This window comes from Myiozetetes cayanensis, unplaced genomic scaffold (genome assembly GCF_022539395.1).
Source record: "Myiozetetes cayanensis isolate MyiCay16 unplaced genomic scaffold, myiCay2020 scf3, whole genome shotgun sequence".
Lineage (NCBI taxonomy): Eukaryota > Metazoa > Chordata > Aves > Passeriformes > Tyrannidae > Myiozetetes > Myiozetetes cayanensis.
The window spans coordinates 15,124,147-15,148,352 of record NW_026087521.1 but is presented as its reverse complement, the minus strand read 5'-3'; the positions used below and the strand labels follow the sequence as shown (position 1 = coordinate 15,148,352).

At 41.0% G+C, this 24,206-nt stretch overlaps 1 protein-coding gene across 1 annotated transcript in view; it reads left to right on the top strand.

The window, feature by feature from the left end:
* Window positions 1-24,206, top strand: part of CELSR1 (cadherin EGF LAG seven-pass G-type receptor 1) — a 169,228-nt gene that overhangs the window by 130,518 nt on the left and 14,504 nt on the right. Inside the window, 12 exon segments of the mRNA XM_050324656.1 lie at window positions 496-616; window positions 1,820-2,003; window positions 2,862-2,963; window positions 4,790-4,884; window positions 5,191-5,400; window positions 7,659-7,842; window positions 10,697-10,840; window positions 11,994-12,195; window positions 12,538-12,705; window positions 15,066-15,192; window positions 15,575-15,775; window positions 20,579-20,753. Of these exon segments, the coding sequence (XP_050180613.1) occupies window positions 496-616; window positions 1,820-2,003; window positions 2,862-2,963; window positions 4,790-4,884; window positions 5,191-5,400; window positions 7,659-7,842; window positions 10,697-10,840; window positions 11,994-12,195; window positions 12,538-12,705; window positions 15,066-15,192; window positions 15,575-15,775; window positions 20,579-20,753 (1,913 nt within the window).

The following is a 24,206-nucleotide window of genomic DNA, read 5'->3' as shown; positions in this document are numbered from 1 at the left end:
GTGTCCTCTGCCTCCCCTATGGCAGACCAGGGCTTTTCAGACCCTGCAGTGAGCTGTCTGAGAAAGCCACGTTGGCTGAAAGTTGTGGCTTTTCTTTGCACCTGAGCTGGTGTCCCTATAGGCTGGACAAGAAACCCTGCCACCCACAGCCGGGCTGGGGCAGGAATCTGTGGGGATGGAGAGTGGGATATAAAGTGTTGGTTAGCTGTATCCCAAGGCAGTTTGTGGTGGTAGGTAAACCATGCACATGCTCAGTGTCACTTGCACTTGTAAATATTTAGAGGAGCGTTCCCTCTAGGTTTTCATAGCACTGATATTCTAAATTTTCTTGCATTACAGTGCATATGTATTTATATATGTGTTGGTTGTTGGCTGAGGTACATTAATCTCCATAAGCTGATGGAGTTGAGTGCAGATTTGGCCCCAAGCTCTTTTTTTCACACTTTTTAGAAGGAAACTTAAAAAACTTTCTTTCAATTTGATTTTCTTTTATAGGATCGACCTACCTTGTCCCAGAGGTTGGTGGGGAAACCCCATCTGTGGTCCATGTAATTGTGAGACCAGTAAAGGGTTTGATTCTGATTGCAATAAGACTAATGGAGAATGCCACTGCAAGGTAAGCAAAAGAAACCAGCCTTAAGTCAAAATTTCTTTAGTTTAAAAAGTAACTGTACTGCTAATAACTATGGGTGAGTATGTGAGGCAAAGTACACAGAGTTGTGCTTTGTATGTTGTATATATATATATGTGTGTGTGTGCACTATGGAGTTAATCATTACCCAAAACATTTTGCTGGCACCACCCTTCTCAAAATCATAGTGTGCAGCTCTTATCTTGTTTGTGTTTGGAAAACCGAACTGAGAGGATGAAAGCCTGGCTCTGATCTCTGAAGTGCAGCCCTGTTTATCAGGTGAGATCAGACAGGGATGCAGAGGAGTGCCAGTGGTATTTTGTGTATCACAAGTGAGTAATAGTCATGAAACAGCTCAGGTCAGCTGGGTGAAGCTCCCCCCTGTGCAGTGACCAGCAAAAGGCCTAGCAGCTGGAGAGAGGTAAAGAATACGAGAGGCTAAATGCTTTCCTCAGTGCCATCTCTGATGAGTTTAAGAGGGAATTTCCGTGGACAGGCAGGGACAGATGGGGCACATGGGAGTGGAGGCGCCGTTAGTGAAGGTTTTACAAAAGACTTCTCACAATAGGTTTTACAATAGGCTTGAATGACATCAGAGGAGCTGGGCCTGTGCAGACTAGCGGCTGTGAATCCAGCCCCCTGCTCCTTTCCAAAATGCCAGCAGGATACACAGCAACTGTTGCATTAAGTGGAGTCAGTGGGGTGCCAGCTCCATGCTCTTGTGCAATCACGTAGTGCCTCAGATCAAAAGCATGTACAGATGTAATTTGAATATGTGATCATTGCTCCCTCTATGTGAAACACAAATGGACAGTGCAAGAACTTTCCTTACTGGCTTGTTCGTGCCATGGAGTGGAATTGCAAAGCAGAGAAAACTGCAGATCCTTCAAGAATAAGATTAGTGGGCACTGGCATCAAGTGCTCAAGAAATAACGTGGACCCTCTGCCCCCACTGCAAATGGCAGTGCAAACCCTGGGTCTCTGTGACACAGGGCAGCCCCAGCACTCAGCTCTGCCTACCTGGCTTACTTGGGCTAACATTTTCTGATAGCAGTAATGTCATTTTTATCTGTGCTTTGCAAAATTAGCCCTTTTATGATGCACATGCTGCTAGAGCAGGATTTCGGAAATGTTGCTAATTCGGAATGTAAGTCAAATACCTTGTGTCTATCGTTTTGTTTTTTCTAGGCAAATTACTACAGGCCCCAGAACAGCGACACTTGCTACCCCTGCGACTGCTTCCCATCTGGCTCCCACACGCGCACCTGTGACATGGAGACGGGACAGTGTCCTTGCAAACCTGGTGTCATAGGGCGTCAGTGCAACCGCTGCGACAACCCCTTTGCAGAAGTCACCGTGAGGGGCTGTGAAGGTACCTCCTGTCCAGCATGTGCTGCTGATCAGCTGGGCTGCAGCTGCAGGGTCAGAGCTTCTGGCAGTGGGCAGGTGGGGGGACACAGTGGTGGCAGTGCAGCTGTATCCTGGAGCACGTGTGAACCCAGGAGGATGGCTCCAGCAGAGGCAATGGGAGCTGCAGCAGCCTAAGCATGCACCCTTCCTCTTAATTCTGTGCCAGTATGTCTCATGGGGACTGGGCAAAAGCAAAAAAACTCTTATGTTTTCAATTTTCTTCAAATGGAAATATAGCAAGCTGGGGCAGAGCAGGCAGGGAGCAAAACATATGGAGAGCAAAACACTAATACCAATTTTTCTTTAAACCTGAGTTCATCTGTCAGTGCAGTGTTGTACTGCTGAACTGCAGATGAACAGGTGGGTGAGAGCCCTTGCACCTTCTGCCCACAGAGTATGTGCCGTGTGCCTCGTGCACTCTGCCTTTCTTCCTTGTCTTGCCCGTCCTGCCTTTCCTCTCACCCACCCACCCACCCTCCTCCTGTGATCAGCACAAAGCTGCTGCAGCAGCCATCTCACCACAGTGTGTGGGTGAAATGAAGGAGGAATGTTTTCCCACAATAAAGGAGCAAGCGGAGATAGACTGAGCCAAAATCCAGAGCCCCATAATCATCCCGAGCTCTCCTCTCCCTATACATGTCTGCCCACTCTGCAGGATAAGGAGCAGCTGACAGGTTACAGCTTGGAAGGCACTGCAGAGCACAGGTATCCTGAAAGGGCTTATGAATTACAGGAAGGTCCTTCAGATAAGTTGAAATATCTTCTTTTTGTGATTTTTGTCTTGTCAGCAAAATTGCATAATTTCTTTTTCTGCTTTCAGTAATTTATAATGGCTGTCCCAAAGCTTTCGAGGCTGGTATTTGGTGGCCACAGACCAAGTTTGGCCAGCCAGCTGCTGTGCCATGTCCTAAAGGATCAGTGGGTAAGTTCCCTGGATAAATCATTAACTACTTTATCTACATGCCTGTTTAAAGGGGGGGGGGAAAAAAAAGAGAAAAAGTGTACATAAGGAATGGCATTAATTCATTGGGTCTAGAGACTGCAGCATAGCTCATGCATATCATGAGCAGAAAAGTTTAGCTAGCTGAAACCAAAGAACTGTTAAAATACATTTGGAATACTAGCAATAAATAAATACAAAAGTGCAGCAAATAAACACGTACAAAGAACAGAAAATTTCTATTTTCCGAAAGGCACAGTCCAATGTTCTATTTTCTGTTTCTCAAGCAGTTCTTGATCGTGTAACTTTTAGCTTCTAGTGACTTGTAAATGTTCTTTTGCGATACAGCTCCTCTGGGCGAAGATAAAATGAGGAAAATCATATACGTGATGACTGCTTTACTAGCGTTGCAGGCTACTAAAGCTAAGAGTTACAGCAGAACCCATGTTTTTCCACCCAATGTCTTTTCTCTAACCCATAAGTGAGATGCTGAAAAACAACTTTTTATAAAGCATGTGTGTTGTGTTGTTTTGTACAACAGACAAATGACAACCTGCTTTTTTATACATGTTCTGAAAACATGTATCAGATTTTTGGAAACAGAGTTTTCAATCTTTTCTGAAGGCTGTTCTGTGGAAAATGAAACCTCTGTCTCGCTTCTGAGCCTGGTAACTCTGCTGTGAGTGCTTCTCAAGCTCAGTGAGTTATAAATAGTTATGTGACTGCCCCAAATGTTACTGGGGGTAGAACACTGCCTATAGGTGTGCAGAAGATTTGTGGTCATCCAAGCTCACATTCTGAAGATTTTAGGTGATAGAATTGATTCATTCTTTTTAAAGTGAAGACTATTTATATTATTAAACACTATAAAGTTGAATTAAAATAAGCTTTCTGTACAGTTCTTGTGGTCGACCCTAGTGTTTCTTCTAGAAAATAAACTAGTAGGCAAGGCTATAGGAATTCATAGGAATTGCATGTTTTAAGTAAATTTTACAGAACGTTGAAAAAAAAAAGCTATATTATAATGAGTATTCAGATAAAGAACTTGAGGCTTAATTGTATTCACCTAATAATGGAATAGAAATAATATAATTAGATGCAGTAAAAGTTATTATAATCCGTATTTAGACATTGGTAATTAAATGCCTTAGACACATGCAGTATGTTATGTGCAAATTAACTAGCACAAATGTAAATTTTGAATCTGTAACTTGCAATTCACAATGAAGGATCCACAGCCAAGAATCACATTTTAAAATTATTTGACAAACAGTAGAAAGTATAATAGGCTACATTAAACAGTAAGCTGCTCACAGTCCATTCATAAGTGGCAAAAAGGCAACTATGCCTGTTGGCTGAAGTGTGCAGCATGTGCAGCATGTGGAGGTGCTGGCATGTGTTGACATGAGGACAGCATTTATCCAGGAGGTCTTCCTATACAGGCTATTGCACAGAAACCTGAGCAGGGATTGGTTTTCAGGAGTACTTAGGAAGTGCAGCCTTTCTCATATTTGGTATAAATAAATGAATTAATTTGACAACATTAGGGCAATGAGGCTAAGAGCTGAGTTGGCAGAGCTTGAAGCTTGCCTGACTTTTCTCTGAAGCCTGGGAAAATGTTTCATGAAGATGAGTAGTCTTCAACTTTTCTCTGACACGAATCTCTGGTTTGGAAATTCAAATACATATGTAGCTCTAAGAATCTTGAAAATGTAGGAAGTCTGAAAGCTTAGGGTGGTTGAAATCTATGAATATGCATCCCACACAATTCAGAACATTATTTGCTATTGATGCTTTGTTTCCTTCAGGAAACGCCGTTCGCCATTGTAACATTGAGAAGGGCTGGTTGCCTCCTGAGCTTTTCAACTGTACCACCAACACTTTTGTGGATCTAAAAATCATGGTAAGCTGTGTTGTTTTTCCTTTTAATTTGTAAAAGATCATCGGTTCAGACTCATCACTGCACCCAGTCTTTTGACTGAGTCTTTGAACCCCCTCGTTTTCCATCAGGACCCTTGCACTTTTCTGGCTCTCATTTACATTTGCCCTTGAGTTTTGTTTCCAACCCTTTCTCAAGACAAACAAAATTTTTATCTAACAACTCCCATGTGCCAAAAATCCCTGAATTATGATTGTCTTTGTAACTAGAATGAAAAAGAAAAAAAAGACACATCATTGTGTTTTTTCATCCTTCCTGTCTTTGATTCAGAATGAGAAGTTACACCACAATGAGACCAAGTTGGATGGGGACAAAACCATACGGATCGTGAGAGCGCTGCACAATGCCACCAAATACACACACAGCTTGTATGGCAACGATGTCAGGACAGCTTACCAGATGATGATCCGAGTCCTCCAGTATGAGAGCCAGCAGCAAGGGTTTGACTTGGCAGCCACAAGAGATGTGGAATTCAATGAGGTAAGAGAGTTTACTGTATGCTGAACCCTTATAGTTTGCCTTAAAATATAGATACCAATGGATAATTAAATTTGTCTTTCACCAAGGTGCAGCAAATATCATGTAATTGCTTAATCTGTTTCACAGATAAGCCAGTCTTCTCAATTTGGAATGGAAGGTTGGTTATTCATGTGTGTATGCACATGTATGTGTGTGTAATACAAATATAATGGAAAGTGCTCCTCTAATAAATATGATCATAGTAATAGCCAAAAGCAAGATTCTATATATGAAAAAAAAAAGTGTTATTCCCAGCTAAAATAGTTTTGTGTACTGTATTCAGTTTTGTTGTAAAATGTGCCTAATGTGATCATGTTCATTTAAATGCACAGTGAACTAAGTCTGAGCCAGTTACTGACTCTGAAGGTTTCCTCTAATTCGGTTTGAAAACACTTGAGTCATAAGTTGGTGCATTGAAAGACATTCCATGTCATATTGATTTTTTATGGCACGTACTAAAATCCGTGCCAGAGAGCTTCTGCTGGCCAGAGCATTCACAAAAGGCCCAGTTATTACCAAAGACCTGGTAAAATCTAGTGACCAGGTCACTGTTCACAGTACTCCATGAGGACCAGCCAGGTCAGGCAGACTTTGGGGTGAACTTGGAGAGCCTGTGCAAGGCCAAGCTGCACCAGGAGAGGGTGTCACTGAGGAGGTAGGAGCAGGAGGAAATGTGGCTGAGAAAATTCCTCAGTGTCTTGAGCTGTACAGTCTACAGAGAGCAGAGAACTTCTGAAATGTTTAACATTTGAGATGCACCAGATTTTGAGAGATTAATTTTTTTCCTTTCTTGTGGACTGGGAAGTAGATGAATTCCCCATTCAGATCTTGAGAAGGAACTTCATTTTTAGCATATTTTGTTAAGGAAAAATAAGAACAATAAGCAAAAAAGAAATGGTTTGGAAACCTTGGTTTAATTTATTGTTCTCTGCATTTGGCACTGAAATTCATGAAATGTTATGTTTTCAAGAACTCCCTAAATATTTTAGGATAGGTAGGAATTTGAAAACTAATGGATAAAGCTCATGAGAAAAAGGAGGTAACAGCCTAGGCTGAAGGAGCACAGGGGAAGAGTAATTTATTTTTTTATAGTCTCAGATAGAACCCTAAAAAATAGATAATAGAAAACCATAAATAATATTCTCAAACATTGAGGAGGCCTGGTACCAAATACTGCATGTATCTCCTGCATTCCTGGGAACCATGTCATGCTTCTCACCTTAGGTTAAGGTGTCACACTGGCAGTCTCTTTTAGCTCCAATACGTGCTTGCAGCCTCAGACAATACTTAGAGGATATAGCTCCTTCTAAATGAAGCCTAAATATTTGCCTTGGCTATTTTAGAGCTTGAGGTGATCAACTCCTACCATCATTTACTCAAATTTTACCTTAATTAGGAGTTAGGTTTTGTTACAACAATATAGTTCATATGTACACCAAGATTAAAACCTTCTTAGCACCTCTCCCGTTTAAGCCATTTAACGCTCTCCTTTGGGGTCAATCTTCTTCCATTCACCCTGAGGGTCTCTTTGCATATTCTTCTAAGAAAGGGCAGAAGGGAGAAGTCTTCAGAAAGAACTTCCTTTTTAATACCATTTGTAAGCAACATAAAAATGGGGAGACAGTAACATGGTTTAAGTTTTCCTATGTATTTTCAAGTTTTTCTGGGGAAGTTAATACTCACTTTTGTAATTTTTCACCGTATAAGTTGTCTTTGTTATCCAGGAAACAACAAAGTAAAAAAAAAAAAACTAAAATAAAAAAGAAAGTCGTATTGCTATCTGTGTCTTTCTTTTGTTTTTCAGCAAAAAAACTTTATTTTGATTTCTCTGGGAGAGTTCTGCAGTATACCTACTAAAAGCTGTGCTTTTTGTGTGTCTTATCTCTCTGAGACAAAGAAAACGTGGTTAGGTTTTCCTTCTGCATTTTCTTGCTAAATTTCCTGTCATTAATGGGAAAGTAGGCAGTTTTCTTACAGCCTCCAATTTTGGCTTACATTGCTCATAAAAGGTTTGGAGGGATTTGCTTTATGTTACAAAAAAACCTCAGGGTGAGTAACTGGTGTGCATATTTTCATATGGCTGCAGTAGAACATGCCTGCATTAAAATATTTCACTATACGCTCACCTAAGGCAGTAATGCCAGTCATTTTCAATATTCCTCACATGAAACCCAGCACTTTGTTTGCTTCATAATTTAGGCTTGTACTTTATTTCTCAGAATATTATCAAAGTGGGCAGTGCTTTACTGGACCGCAGCAACAAAGAGCACTGGGAGCAAATTCAGCGAACGGAGGGTGGCACCGCTCACCTGCTCAGGCACTATGAGGAATATTTCAACAACGTGGCCCAGAACATGAAGAAAACCTACCTGAGACCTTTTGTAATTGTTGCCACTAATATGAGTGAGTATCTGTGCTGAAAACTGCCATTTAGTATTATTTTTAAAAATGTGCTGAATAGAGGTGCTAGTTATTTGTTTTAGTAGTACCCACTGAGAAAAATCATTGCATTCATTTCAAGTCCATTGAGCCTTGATCCATATCTCTCAGTTGCCATGGGGGTCTCCTGGGAGATGTCTGATCTGTTTTACCTCTGGGCCATGTTCCCTTCATGCTCCATGTGGCATTTTGTTGCAGTCACAGTAGCGTAGAGATAGTAGGAAGGACTAAGTTTGTATATAAAGGTAATGCCTTTTGGGACCAAGTAGTATAGTTGAATGTAGTAAATCAAGTTTTTGAAAGAATCACACCACCACTACCTGAAGAATTACTGCAGGACAAAATGAGCAACCCAACTGTTGATCAAATATTGCATATTATTGATGCGATTAGCATACGAATGGACTGCACAGGAAGATGGTGGAGTCACCATCCCTGGAGGTGCTCAAGAAATAGCTGGACATGGCACTTAGTGCTATGGTCTAGTTGACAGTGTGATGATCAGTCAAAGGCTGGACTCAATAATTTTGAGGTCTTTTCCAACCTAAATGACTCTCTGATTCTCACATGCCCTCCTAGCCTGGAACATATCCAAAAAGCCATCTTCTGTAGAAATTCCTGTGCCGAAAGGTATTTTCTTGGAATCACTCATCCAGGCGTTCAACCACCCTCCCAGTCTTGCAATAGGCATAATCAGAGCAAAATTAGAGTTGGATCAGGGGTTGGACTTGATGATCTTGGAGGTCTTTTCCAACCCAATCTATTCTATGATTCTATGATTCTATGAAAATCCTTGGGATCCAAAATATTCAGAATGTGTCTAAACTGAGAAGGAAACATCAGGCATACCAAGACACCTTTGGCACCTATCACAGGGAATGTCTCCTCTGAGAAGCAAATAGCAGTTCCTTCACTTGTAGAACTGGGATGTATTCCGTAAATGTCCCTGCTATACATGTGTGAGTGAAGCACAACAACACAGCCTGGTCAGCTTCTTTTCTCATTTTCTCCCCTGTCCCCTCTATTTTATTTTCTTTCTGGGTACCAACAATCTGAGCTGATCAGTCCTGCTTTGAGCAGGAGGTGAGATAGAGCTGGGTGACCTTCAGAGGTCCCTCCCAAGCAGCATTGCTCTATGGTTTTTCTTTCAGAGGTGCTCTTAACCACTATCAGCCTGAACTCATATTTAGCTTTTCAAGCTGTTGCTTTTATTTCAAACCTGAAGAAGGGCTTATGTGCCCAAAAGTTTGTCTTAGTTTCCCAGCTACACCCATTGCCTACAAAACTTGTCCTGAGAATGCTTCGTGTTCTTTGGTCACAGTGGCATAAAACCAAAGGCATGAGATAGTCAAACTACAAAGGTTGTAATGTCCTGCATCAGCTTTGGAGGGGTGACAGACTATTGTTGAACTAAGCCAAACTGAAACATTTTGATTTCTGCTTAATAAACCAAAACTGAAAAACATTTTGATTCAGGACTATGAGAATCAAAATATTTTTATCTTCACGCTCAGAAAAAAAAAGTGTGCTCAGCATTTTAACCCACCTGAACTGAGATGAAAACAAACCCCAGAATTTCTTGCAGGCTGTAAATCATGATTTTTTATTAACCAGTTCTTTCTGTGTAAAAAGGTGTGAGCTTGGGAGGGGTGAGGCAACTCTGGCCTGAAAGGGGTCTGTTTTCTTTTGAACAGTTTTTCCAGGTGAACATGGTGTTAATAGAGTTTCCTAATGTCTCTTCTGGGAGTTATTTAGAGACTGGTAAAGGAATGGGAATTTACAGATCTTAACTTGGATATTTCTTCATACAGAAACTTGCAGTGGATCACAGCTTTCGGTGTAGGGTTACCCCCGGGACTTCCAGCTTTTCACTTTTATTAGAACATGTAAATTGGCACTCAGTGACTTCTCTTAAATGGGAAAGTTAAAACCAACTCAGCTGCTTTTAAATATTTTGGCAGTTAGACAACAGGCAGAGATGATGAGGTGAGCTAGGGAGAAACTGCTGGTGTGAAGGAAGGAGAACTGGAGGACTAAGGAGTAGTCCCAGGTAAAATCTGAGTTATTTTCTTTGCTTGGCTGACTTTACAATATAACAGATGTAGAAGAAGTATGTTTTTGAAGCAGAAGATTTAGTCTTCCCATTAAGAAGCAAGTCTAAAATTGGAACATGCAGCACATGCTGGAGCAAGCCAGCAGCACAAGGAGAAGCTCTGTGAAGCAGGAGCATTCACTGAACGGCAGCCAAGGAAAGGCCTTCATGAAACCACAGAGTCAGCTGCTGCTGGAGAAGTACCAGCTAAGTGATCTACCTAGAGGTGGATATTAGGATATTCGCTGAAAGGGTGGTCAGGCATTGAAACAGGCTGCCCAGAGAATTCACTGTCCCTGGAGGTATTTAAAAGACGTGTAGATGTGGCCCTTAGGGACGTGGTTTAATGCTGGACTTGGCAGTGCTGGGTTAACAGCTGGACTCCGTGATCTTAGAGGTCATTTCCAACCTAAACCTTTCTGTGATTCTTTATTTCCAATGCTTGCAGTAGTGTTTTTCTAGTACGAGATACTGTCTTGTGAATTCCTTTCCACTGTGAAATACATGTATAATTTGATAAATGTAACATAATGCTGACACGTAAGCTTTTAATTGTCCTGTAAGGCATTAATTGAAAGAAATTAAATTTTACTTTGTATTTTGGGGGTTAAATTTCTTATCTGCATTGTGCAGGTATTTTAACCTTTCAATCCTGTTTCATTGTGTTGCAATATCATATTTGAAAGCATTGAAGTTAATTTTATGGGAAACGTTTTCCCCCCCCAGTTATTGCTGTTGACATCTTCGACAAGTCTAATTTCACGGGAGCTAGAATACCACGATTTCATGAGATTAAAGAAGATTACCCAAAAGATCTGGAATCATCTGTTGTCTTCCCTGATACTTTGTTCAGACCTTCAGACAGGAAAGGTAAAAGTCTTCTGCTGCCATTTGGAGAGCAATTATAACTAGTTCCCAAGGAGCATGATTGATCCTCACAAAGCAGAGTGGTACTGGGGTGAGAGCAGGGTCTGCACAAGCAAACATTATTTAAGGATGGAGCAGCTGTGCATACTTGTGAGGCATTTTGCTTGCCGGCAGCAATGGGAGCATGGGGGGCTGTGTAACTGGCTGTACCTGTCTGTCAGGTCTCTCTTGCAGCCCCTCCAACAGCCCTGTCAAAGCGGGAGAAATGCTCTGCCTCTGTTCCCACCAGGATAGGATGGGACGGCTGCCCAGAGCCTGCAGTCCCACAGCTGCCTTCCTCCATTCACTGCAGAGATGGAGGGATGTGGTGTGAGAGATGGAGAATCCAAATCTGGGAGCACAGACACGTTATCAACAGAAAAGTCTTAAGCTGAGTGATTAGGGAAAATACGTGCAGAAGTACCTGCTTCCCAGCCTCTGAAGCACCTCGATATCGCTGAGAAGCACCACAAATTTCCTTGGGCAAGAGAAGAGGGAGAAACTCAAAGTGCAATACACATACTGTGTCTGAATATCCTCTGAGTGGGGAAATAGTAACACTTGTGAAAATAATACATAATAAGCTCATACAGCTTTACGACTTTTTGTTCTTAAGCAGGGCATCTGTTTGTATGACTTGTATCTTTTCTATAAGAAAAAGGGGAAAGTGACTTTTAAAAGATACTGTCAAAACTTATAGCTCATTTTATGACAGAATTAGCTGGGAAAAATCCTATGTGACTAGTTGGTGTATTCATAACACTGGTTCTGCCATATATAAGAGTACATGCAATTTAATATCATGCTTATTGTTTTAATGTTCTCCTTAAGTTATGTATGGGGTATTTATACACTTATGGATTTTTTAGCTTAGAAATTGCTTATTTTCTAGCTAGACTAAATGTTTTTTTCATGGTTCAATGGTTGATTATCAGCTATATAACTGTGAAATGTGCTAAAATTTTATTAAAAATGTCAAATATAACATTAAGGGCATGCTGAGCCTAGAGTTATAACAACAGTAACATCTCTGTATCTTTACAAAGAAAAATTACCCGTTTAAATGGTAGCTCTGAAGCTGTGTGAAAAGAATTTAATATTTGTGTTAATTCCATAGCAGTGCCTACAATGAAGCCTTCAAATCAAAAAATATCCTCTAAGTTGAACAGTGGTGCATTCAGCCCTGAAAGTGCTTTTGCAAAGAGAAAGAAGCGACACCCAGAGGACTCAACACATCATACTGTTGCCATGGTCATTATATACCGATCCCTGGGGCACCTCCTGCCTGAAAACTATGATCCTGACAGAAGGAGCTTGAGGTAAACCTCAAACCTGTCTGTGAATAGTGCAGATCCCTTCTTCTACTTCCTCTGAGTGTGTGGGGGAGACAGAGCTGCTTTTATACTGACCATCATGTCGGTATAATGTCATCAGTGCTGCAGTTGTCACCGCAGTACTGTCTCTTGTCCTCTTCTGACACACTGTAGTAGAATAACCATGTCAGAAGTGCCAGCAGCTTTTGGTCTTTGTGGAAGGCTGACGGTGCATCTACTTTCCTTTCTGAGTGGAAGTGATTGGAAATCTTTTATTTGGACAACCTAGCGAGTCAGTGCTTTGAATTTTCATGTTTTGATCATTGTGCAATTTTTCTCCTTGTGCAGATTGCCAAATCGCCCAATTATTAACACACCTGTGGTGAGCACAGCCATTCACAGTGATGGGGAGTTTCCTCCCAATCTGGTGGAAAAGCCCATGATAGTGGAGTACACCATGCTGGAAACGGAGGAGAGAACGAAGCCTGTCTGTGTCTTCTGGAATCATTCCATCACGTATGTCTCCTGCTTACTTTAGGGCTATGAGTGACAACTGTCTCAGTAGCAGAGAAGCCCTGCCTAGGAAGATAATTCTGGAGGAAAACCCTTTTTGGTCTGTTTATTCAACTGGCAATTGTTTTCTGGTGAAATAGAGCCATATATTTCCCACTAACCTGAGAAAAATGAAAATAATTATCCTCAAACAAAGGATTAGCCATGTAGTTTCTAACAAACACAATGCTGTCGTGACTTTCTGCAGGGTTCAGTTTCACCCAGCAGTAATAAATCTCACAATTACCTTGTATTTGCTCATGCTTTTTGCTCACAGATATATATGTGGACAGGCATAGTCTGACTCCAGTGTTTGCATTTGTGGCTTGTCTGAGGTCTTTAAGTCAAGATCTCCAGGAGGTGATTCAGCTCTTACATGGACTGAATCTTCTCCTGTTACATTCCAGTGATTATGAAAAGAGTATATGGCAAACAGGCACCCATCCTGTGTGCCTCAGCCAGGGCCAGTGCAAAAAATTACAAAACTAAATCTTCATGTTGGTAAAAAGGAGGAATGAGGTTTTGCAGATAAAATTAGATGAGTAAAGATTTTAAATTTCTGAATCTCACATTTTTGTATCAAAAGTCAATGCAAAGGCAGTTGCACTGATAAGAGGTAACTTACTTTTCATTTCATCAGGTATTGTGGATGTGAAAAACTGGAGGGAGAGGAAATACCTTCTATGGGACCTCAGACCTCTTCCAGTTGATGGAAAACAATTGTAATACATAAGCAGAATATAAGGAGAGAGTATATGACTCTCTAGGAGGCAAGTGTTAGGAAAAAGATGAAATACTCTGAAAATTACTCATTTAGGTCTTTTGTATTGAGTGAAGTTCAAGAGAAAGACATATTTTTCTTGAAAATGAGAAAAATTATATTAACTATAGCAGTGTATGCTGATGTTTTGATGGGTTTATGGCATTGTGGACACAGCACAGTCCTGTTGTAGATATTTCAAGCATGTGGATGAAACAAAAGAAATTGTGTTGAGAAGTAACTACATAGTCTGCGTGTTATGCTTTCACAATGTTATTATTACATGTGCGTTGCAATTTCCAGCTACAAACTTGGGTATATAGTGAGAGGATGACATGGTCTGCCCAGGGTAAGGGGAATAGCTGTTACCCAAAAACTGTGGAAAAATCCATTACAAGGCCATATCCTGTGCTGGAAATGAAAAAGCAAACTAATGTAGGAAATGTGTGCCTCCTGGTCAAAGGCCTCAGGAGATTATGTCATTGAAAGGATCGAAGAGGCAACGCAAATCTCTTGTGTTTGCAATAATAAACTACTCCGTTTGCCTGGATGTGAAGTAGGCAAATGTATTTGCTTGTATACACAGATGATTCTGTCAATTATGGGGGAATAGCAAGTCCTTTTCATAAATTTTTAAACATTGTATGGGCTTGAATAACTCATTAGCTCTAAAGTGATTCATCTGTTAGCTATTTGCTGGCAACATCAATGGCATTGTTGTCTGTGTTACATCTTCCTGCAGCCGCAGTTGAAGAGCAGCTCTTACGCTGCATGTAATGAAAGAGATTTTAGAAAGTGAGTACTTTCCAAGAGAAAGTGATATTAAAATTGTGTAACAAATACTTTATTGCTGAATGAAAAAGAGGTCCTGTCATATCTAATTACAAGCTTTTTCAGTAACTACAAGGCTATTTTTATTACTCATTAACTTCAAAATAGAATAATTAATATTGGTACAAAATAATTTACAAAGTCACTGGAGTTAACCAAAACTACACAGGGAAGAATTGGTAATACAAGAGAGCTCTTGAAATGAAGTATTATTTATTAGAGAAGGTTTTAGCCTTTTCTTTTGTACTTTTCAGAGGAACACTATAACAATATCATATTACTGCTGAAACATATTTCACATAAAAGCTCTACAGGCAGTGTCTAGATCTGGGAAGTAGAGATGGCTCAAAAACATGTATGTCCCTGTGGTTTTGGTATTTCTACCTTTGTTACAACCAATTTTTTCTGTGCAATCTCTTCCCCATATTGCTTGCATGGTCAACGATCCAAAAGCAAATTTTTACAATTTTTTTCCTTTTAAAGTCAAACGAGGTTGTTCTAAAACCACAAAATTTGACCATGAATGCCAGCTGTCTTATCAGAAACTACTTAAACTGAAGGTTTTTTAAGTTGATTATATACTCTTTCAGGCAGGTGACAGCTATAAATATTTCTGTCTTGGTACTTACAGTCTTGTGTGGTTGCATAGCTCAAGCTCCCATAGAGAGCAGTAGCAGCAGGAGGCAAGGGGAGATCAGAGGATTACTCTCTGAAATACCTTTTTTCCCCACAGGATTGGCGGGACAGGTGCCTGGTCCTCCAGAGGATGTGAGCTGTTTTCCAGAAACCAGAGCCATATTGCTTGCCAGTGCAACCATATAACCAGCTTTGCCGTCCTGATGGACATTTCAAAACGAGAGGTGGGTGACATCAGACTCAGGACTTTTGAGGGGTTTGGTTTTCAAGGGCTTTCATTCAGAGCCTGAGCTTTGAGCATGACTCAGACCATTGTCAGCAGATCCATCCCATGTTGCAGTGTTTTTGCCTGTCCTTGACAGCACCTGCCATTGGGACTGCTGAAAGGAGCTTCCCACCTGGTCAGTGCATCCTCTGGGTGCTGCCCATACACACTCAACATGCTGAGTGACTAAAGAGGTGGCATCATCCACTCCTGTTGGTCCTAAAGTAAATCTGTATGCTGGCTCACTAGTATTGAAAGCACTGGCATTCCAAGTAGTAGATTTGATTGGAGGAAAAGGAAGGAAAAACTCCAAGAGAGCCTGTCAGTCTGTCTTTCTGCAGAATGGAGAGGTGCTTCCTCTGAAGATCGTCACCTACACAACCGTATCCATCTCGCTGGCGGCTTTGCTGATCACCTTCATTTTGCTGGTCCTGATCCGCACACTACGTTCCAACTTGCACAGTATTCACAAAAACCTGGTGGCTGCCCTTTTCTTCTCCGAGCTTGTCTTTCTTATTGGTATCAACCAGACTGAGAACCCGGTAAGAGTTACTCTGTGCTTATTGCTAGAGTTGTTGTCAAGTTTTAAGTTGCAACTTTCACCTGCTTCCATCTGTTTCATTTTCTTTTCTTTTTCACTCTGGCTTCAACAGTAATTACAAAAAAAATCAGACTTTTAATCTATTCATGTGTGGTTTACGTGATTAATAGCAATGGCAGGCAATAGGACTGTATCCTATTTTCAGAGAATATATGACAGCAGCCCTGTTGAAGGCTTATCCCAGGAACTAACACTGAATACTGATTTCTTCCTTGCTTTCCATCCATGTGTTTTCTGTCTTACTGTCTGTTCAGTAGGAGGCTCTCCAGTTCCTCCTGCCACAGGTACCTCACAAGCCCAGATGGCTTTTGGTGTTGACTGGTAGGTTGACAACTATGCGTTGCTGGGCAGGTGCCAATATGCATGTTGCACATCCAATGGCCATTCTGGAGAAGCCACTTGCCAGGCATGGGACAGCTTGCTACATCCAAGATTCAGTAGGAAACCTGTCACTTTGCTTTGTGCCTTCCAGCCACAGTGATTATTGGCTTCAACCCATCACATCTGTTGACAAAGCTCAGTGCAGGCACCTCCAGCTTTGTGCGTGTTAAGAAAGACGAGATATGAATGGACTGAGATATATACACTGCACATGAAGTGTGTATGTTCTGTACTTAGGACCTCATTGCTATCTCAACCATGTGGCATTTTGCATGGTATTGCTGCTGGTTCTTAGTAACATCCATCCCAAAAGTCATGGCTGCCATGCAGACAGGTAGGAGACAGGCAGACAAGGGTTCCAGCACTGCTCGGTCACCTGTACCAAACAGCCAGTATGCAGATGGGGGATGACATGCAATAAAAAGCATGTCCATAACAGATAGGAAGAATATTCAAAATGTTGCTGTAGGGATGATCTGAACACTGTGAAGAAAATTTGTCTTATAGAAATCCATTACTATACACACTTCAATCTAAATTTTGAGAGGGAGATACAGTCTTGAGATGAAAACAAACAAACAAAAGCTTACTGATTCCGCATTGTCCAAGCAGCAGAAATGGGAGAATATGCCTACATTCAATGAATATCATCGTCGCCATCATGGTAATGACACCATGGTGCCTGACCACACAGTTTTCCTTGCTGTATAACTTAATCCTAACGTGTCACTCTACTTCTAATATCCATTTGAGCTATAACATACATTTTAGAAAGTATCTAACCTTGACTAATTTCAGCTTCTAGCAATTGAGTGCTGACAAGGCCTTTTCCTAGTAAATTTAAGAACGCTCTTATAAAAATTGTCTTGCCAGGAACCCTCTGTTTAATAGTATTTCTTTTGGAAAACTGTATAAAATTAAGCTGCTTAAATTCTTCAATCTCCAAGATTCAGGTTACTCTGTTGCTTTTTTTTCTGGGCTTCTTTTCCCACTTTAACTTTTGAAAATTTGTGAATGCCAAACTGGATGAAGCTTTCCAGCTGGTTATGTCACTTCCAGTCCCATATTCCAATATTCCTCTGTACCAGGAGCTCAGGTCCCTTATCTGCTGCTTTGGGGAGATCATCTGCAGTGACCTGCCCTCTGGGATATGGTCTTATATCATGTGTGAACTCATGTTGTCTTTGTTTTAATATACGCGAGTTTGCATATTAAAATAACTTTGTTCAAAGGAGCTCACCTTGCCAACTGATCTACAGCACTTCATGTAACTTGACCTTTGCCATGCCTTGCTGAGCACACCACTCATTTTTCACTGCATTTCCCTGGCAAGGAGGTTATACTCTTTCAGTTCTCCAGCATGAATACCAAGGGGTCAGGGGCCAAACCCACATCCCTACAGAATTTTGCCAGAAATTATGCAGTAAATGATGGCTCCTCATTTCCAGATTTCTTTCAAAGTATCATGAAACACCAAGCAAAGGTTTATAAAAGTAGTAAAACAGTTCATTACATCAATACCATAAATCCTAATGGCTGTACTTGGTGAGATTGTTCTCTTTTGCTCCTTCTCATTTTCCTGCTTTGGGGCTCATGATGTGATCATGTCCTGTACTGTTACCAGGACTCAGTGAAAGACCCAAAACTTTTAACCCACTTACAAAGATCTCTAAGTTACAGCAGAAAGCTGCTCCTTACAGCCTACCCAGTCAATCTGAGAAGGTAGGAGGGCTGTAAGCCATGTCTGCCTGAGACAATTATTCATCTGTCTGTATGGAATGAGAGTTGTCTAACGAGTCATGCACTGATGAACATAAAGAAGTGAAGAATGCTGGAGCACAAATAATGCCGTACTGCTTGGCACCCAGCCTGGTTTTTATGGGTTTCTGTAAATTAACAGTCACATTTCTGGGCGAGGTTTTAATCTTTCCCTGGACTATTGATAGAAAGTGATTTATTTTCTTTCTTTTTTCTTACCTGGAAAAGGTAATGTTCAGGGCAGCACTCTACTAATGTGCATGTGAGAGTAGGAACAAAAAAAGCACTGCTTACACAGAGGAAAGAAAGATGGTTTATTTGGTTATCTACATTTTCAATAACACTCAGTGTTATAACAAAGCTGATACATTAAGTGAATCCAGAAAGCTGGCGGTCTTTGTATGATTCTTTTGCTCAGCAAAATTAAACAGGGAAATGTACATTTCTGAGCATTATACCATGAAAAACCACTAAAAAGTCATGTCAAAGTCTGAAAGCAGGGTCAGTGCTGCATGGAAACAAAAGATTCCAAAACACAATGTAAAACTCTTTAAACAAAAATTGAATGGTTGCATAGAGTGCTCTTAACTCAAGCTTATCAACAGATCCTTGGCAATATCCTTTGCTTTGCTGCTGAAAAGAAAGTTAATTGCAAGATTTCAATTCAGGTGTTGAATGCTTGTGGTCATTCCTGGTTTCGCCCATTGAATTGTTAAGTTGGAAGAGAAAACTGGTTAGCAGATATTACAGAAATGCAAGTCTTTGAAGGTCAGGGGTTTCAAGGTGGCTATTTGATCACAAAGTTGAGTTCAGCTACCAGTTTGCTCATTGTAGCTGTTACTCCTAGTCGCAGTGAGGACCTGGTCTCTTTGGTTTCAGCAGGTCCTTTATTTTTGCTGTTCTCAGCCTGGAAGAGCTTAGTGGTGCACTTTGTGCTACTGATGTAGGATAAAAAAGCAGGACTAAACCTGGGACTGGAAACTCCAGGTCCCTTTGTTCCTAGTGAAGACATGAACTACCCAGTCAGCACTACCCTGCTTTCTCTTTGTCCTCGTGGCTTCTGTGCGTGACTGCAAGTAGCACAGCCTCAAGAGGAGGGTAGAGCCCAGCATTTCTGGACCCAGATTATCCTACGGCCTGGTGGTTAGAGTGGTTTTCTGCAGTGAATGAGAAGAGTGTTAGCTCCCCTGCTCAAGCCAAGTAGAGCCTAGAAGTCACTCTCCCACTTTGTAGTCGAATACTCTGATTTTGACATTAGGTGAAAGAGTGGTCTGCGAGATAGGTGATGATCTACTTCTGGCTGCATCTTTTAGTCTGGTGATAATGGCCAGGTGTCCTCCATGACTTGTTGAAGTATAGATGTGCAAGGTCTGCAGGGTTCATCAGTGAAGGGCAGGATGCAAGGATTAAAGAGATGGCCACTGCCTTATCCCATGGATGCATCCATGCTTTTGCTTCTCAATACTTTTTTTTAAAGAGTCCCAGAAGAGGAGATGTAGATGGAAGAGACTTTTTCAGACCTGTGACACAGACGCAGAGGGGCAAAAGAGTCTGCTTGTCTTATGCTGGATTATAAGATCCTGTCACATTTTGCCTATTTGTGACATTTCATTTCACTGATAAGAAAGTTCCTCAAAGAAAGGGTGGATTTCTTCTACAGATCATCCGTTGCTCATGTTCAGCACATTCATTTTTCCTTGCCTGAAGCTTCATGGATTTCTGTCCCCAGAACTAAAGTTTTCTTGAGAAAGAAAGACTTTCTCAGGGACAAGTCCTAAACTGAAGGCCTAAGATCTTCTCACACCTCTCTCCACCTCTGCCAAATAAAAGAAGTCTTGCTTTGTACTTTTTGATCTACTAATAAAGCAAAAAACATAGTCTACTTTAAAACAAAACAAAACTGTACCAAAAAAGCATACTTCCTTGGACAGAGATCTTTCTGTCTGGAAAGAGTGTAGTATGAGAAAAACCCATAGAATGGCCCTTGATATGGCAGTGGGAGACACTGAGTCAGTGCAGGGCTGAGGGTGGCTGTTCTCAGGAGTAATTTATTGATTTAGCAGTTAGACCGGTTTAGCTGATGCAGTTAAACATGCTGCGGTTGAATTTGCTGCAGTGGCATTGTGCAGCTGAGACTCATACACCAGGCAGGGCAGAGGATCTGGTGTATGCAGCCTCCAGAGCAGCATCCTCGCCTCCTACTCCATACCAGGAGAAAGAGCCAGGAGCTCTTCCAACCCTGCTCCTCCTGCAAGCAGAAGGAATCCTGTCAGAATGGCTCAGATCCTCACCTTTGCAGCAAATATGCACAGTGAAATTAGCCGCAGAAGAGGGAGAGCAAGGGCAGTAAGTGAAAGTGTGTTGGGTTGATAGGGTGAAGCTGAACCAGCCTCGGGTGACATAATTTATTTACTTTAAAAAAAAAAAAGCTTTCACAGTATGAGTAGCTTTACTTAAACTCTTTAAAACATAATTAATGGCAGTATATTTGTTCTGCCAGAATCTTTTTATTACACTTGCCATTAGCTGCACAGGGGAACCGGTGACTCACCAGGTTGTGATTCAGAAGAACAACTCTAATTTCCCTGCCCTTTCCCTTCTACAGTTCGTGTGTACCGTGATTGCCATCCTCCTGCACTATTTCTACATGAGCACCTTCGCGTGGATGTTTGTGGAGCAGCTCCACATCTACCGGATGCTGACTGAAGTGAGGAACATCAACTTCGGGCACATGCGGTTCTACTATGTTGTTGGCTGGGGCATTCCTGCCATCATAACAGGTACCCTCAACCACCCCAAAACAGCTTTGTTTCCCTTTATTGGCTAAATCCCAGGAAGTTACCCCATCCAAGACAGTTATGGGTGTTTGCCTGAATCAGGGCAACAAGAAGTCATGTCTAGCAGAAGTAAGCCTGAGTTTGGCAGATCTGTGTACCAAATGTCTGTTACCCCAGTTGAAATGATACTGATGGTTATGCAGTAACACAAACATATATGCACCCCAGTTAAATCAGGACTTGATAACACTGCTTAGAAATAACAGTATTTTTATTCTAACAACTTCACCCGTAGCTTTCAGCAGTTTTTCTTCCCTGTGCTGGTAACTTACGGATACAGACACGTGGTCTCTCAGGGAGGTAGCTGAAGTGGCTTCAGAAGCAGTGCTGTCCACAGGACATTACTGCCCGTCACTGGACATTCCACTGCCTACCCTCAAACAGCAGTAAATGCTACCTGAGGGATTTCAGTGGTTCCATTTTATTTGGCATAAAAACAAGCTGGGAATAATCAAGCAGCCTTTTACTTCATTTCACACACAAAGGCTACAACTTCCAGTTGAGGAAAAGTAATGAAAAGCTGGAGGCAATAATATTTTAAACCGATCCAGGGTGATCCACAGGAGCACATCCATCTCCTGCCCTCACCATGCCTATTTTTGCCATCAGACATTTCCAGTGCTACCCCAAGCACTCGGTGTTGTGTTAATTCAGGCAGACAGCTCCTCAGGAAGTGTGCTTCACAGAACAGTTGGAGTGGGTTTTTTTGGTTCAACTATTTCATTATGTATCTGTTGCCATATGGGAAATCGGATCATAGGCAGGCAGTCAACTTTTATCCAATTACTTTTATTTTTATGGATATTAACATACTGTCAGCAATGGCAGAAATTTAGATGTCTTTGAGATCAAACAAATAGCTATCAGTCATATACACTTGCAAAAATATTATGGAACAAGTTAGAGTTAAAAATACATATTTGGGTTTTTTTCTCTGTGTGATTTAAGAAAGTCTAATACCGAAACACAGCATAGGCTTGTACAGGTTAATTCTCTCTCCAGAGAGCTGGTAAGATTTTCCATCTCTTCTTATGCTTAAATAATTTCTACTTTTACCAATTTATCCAAAACACAGTAGAAAGCACAGTCCAGAAGTCTTCAGCGCTGTATCCCAGACATTTTAAATAGAAAGTGTCCTTGAACTTCTGAAACATTTCAGACCTATGTGACTTCTGTCCATACATACAGGACTACTGCAGTATATTCAGGAACACTGAAGTGTAATCAGGTATTTGGCAGCATCATTTCTGGTGGAAAAGAAGAATCATTAAGTAACAAAATCTATTTGCATTTCAGAACACATAACCCTTTAGAAGAATTTCATCAGAAGGATTTTCTGTTTCAGGTTTGGTTTCCCTCCTGAAATTTAAATTAATTCAGAACTTCTCAACAACAGTATTATGCAATCTAAATATGACAGGCATACCATTTTTACATTTTTCTACTTAGATTTTGCTCTCTGTGATATTTTGCACTTTTAAAAATATGAGTTATGATTCCAGGTTGTGTCCTGTAATTTAATTTCTAAATCTACTGAATTTGTAGTTCCATTTAAATGAAAAGTCAGATCCCTTTACTGAGGAAGTTAGAGGATTTTGTGAAATGAAGGATAAAGAAAACTAAGCCTTTAGTTTGCCCTTCCAGGCTTATAAATCATCTGAAGAGAAAATTATTTCATCATAAATAGCACAATGTGGGATTTCTTGCCTCTGAATAACTGTTACTGTACCTATTTTAAATAAGCTTCTTTATAAAGTTTAATTTCTAAACACTTAAAAAGTTCCAGCTTCATAACATGAATGTTAAACATGATTTAAATTGCTTTATGAGAGAAGCATTATGTATTTTCCTTAATAGTGGAATAGTCTAGATATGTGAAGGAATTTTAATCTTGGGACATGCAAAGGACTTTTTTGCTTTATTTGAAAGGTAAATATAATTTCATCTTTATCATAGCTATACTGAGTTAAAAAAGAAGAAGAACCTGCAGTAGCAGTGGCTTTTTCTATAGTTTATTATCTGTTTTGCTTATTTATTTTCTCTATTTTTTATGCTCAAACTGACATTCATTTCAAGCTGGGACGTGGTGGTCCTATGGCATCTGTGATGGGACCAGGTTCCTTGCAGAAGGGAACTCTGACCTTTAGAGGAGGGTAAAACTTAATAAAATCTTTACATAGGGAACACTCCAATAGGGGAGAACCACATTTAAACACAGCATTGAAATGCAAATTGCCATAAACAAAAGTAGAATAGAAGTTGGGAGAAAACTTACAGCCATCCAAAGAGTGTGGATCTGGAATATTCCTCCATGGGGAGCAATATTGGAACATTTTAAATTTGCTTTAAGTTTGTTCATTTTAAAGTGTAGTTTGATCCATCTCAGCAGAGAGACTTTATGACTTCCTTGCCTCAGGAGCAAAGGGCTGTATTTGGCACCCAGCAAGACCCCCCAGTTCTGCCCATCCTCGTGGCAGCACGCTAACTGGTTGACCTATGTGTGCAGTAACTGCTTTGCCATGGAAACTGCAGTGCTCATGTTAAAACAGGTTCTTACTTAGCCCTAAAACCAATATCCCTCTGAAACTGGCACTTTTCAAATCCTAAGCAAAGCAGTGAGTCAGGAGAGAGCTGAGGCTGACCCACAGTTGCCTGAGTCATACATGGCTGCTAAGCCCACAGGAGCTCAGGAGGGTTGAAACATGCCTCTCTGGCAGCACCTCCCCACAGGATGGGTGCTGGTCCCCATAGGGCTCTTGGTCATAGGAGCCCAGCCCCAGTTCCTGCAGACATCAGCGAGGTATCAGTCTGCTAAGGACAGCTAGGCAGCAGCATTTAATTGATGTACCAAAATGTTTTGCTGTATTACATGGCATTGGCTTAATTCTGCCTTTGAATGAAGTATTATTTCACATGCTGTTGACTGCTGTAAAATCTGAACCATGTACCCGAAGACTGCAATTTGCCCCATTTGTTAGGGAACTTTAGGGTAGGATTTTGAGAGTGAAAAATTTTGCTGCCTGCCAATTAGTCTTAGAGCCAGAGTCAAACTATAGTTTAAAGTCCCATAAATGGGGAAATCTAGTCCTGGGAAACAGACTGTATCCATAGAATTACATCTGTATAAAATACTTTATGGTCCCTTAATCCTTTATGGCTAATTCTTTCTGGATGGCAACTGCTGAAGGGGGTGGTGGAAGGGCCAATAAGAGCAGGGAGGGAGACTGGTCCTATCTCATTCCACATTTCAGTGAAAACAGATCCAATATCCACTGCTTTGCCAAGTAGCCAGTTTAGATTTCATAGACCATAGGCCTGTACCAGATGTGAATATTGGCTGTGGGCCAGCTTTAAGCAGCAAGAGTGAAACGCAGCCACCTCTGCCTTTTTTCAGTG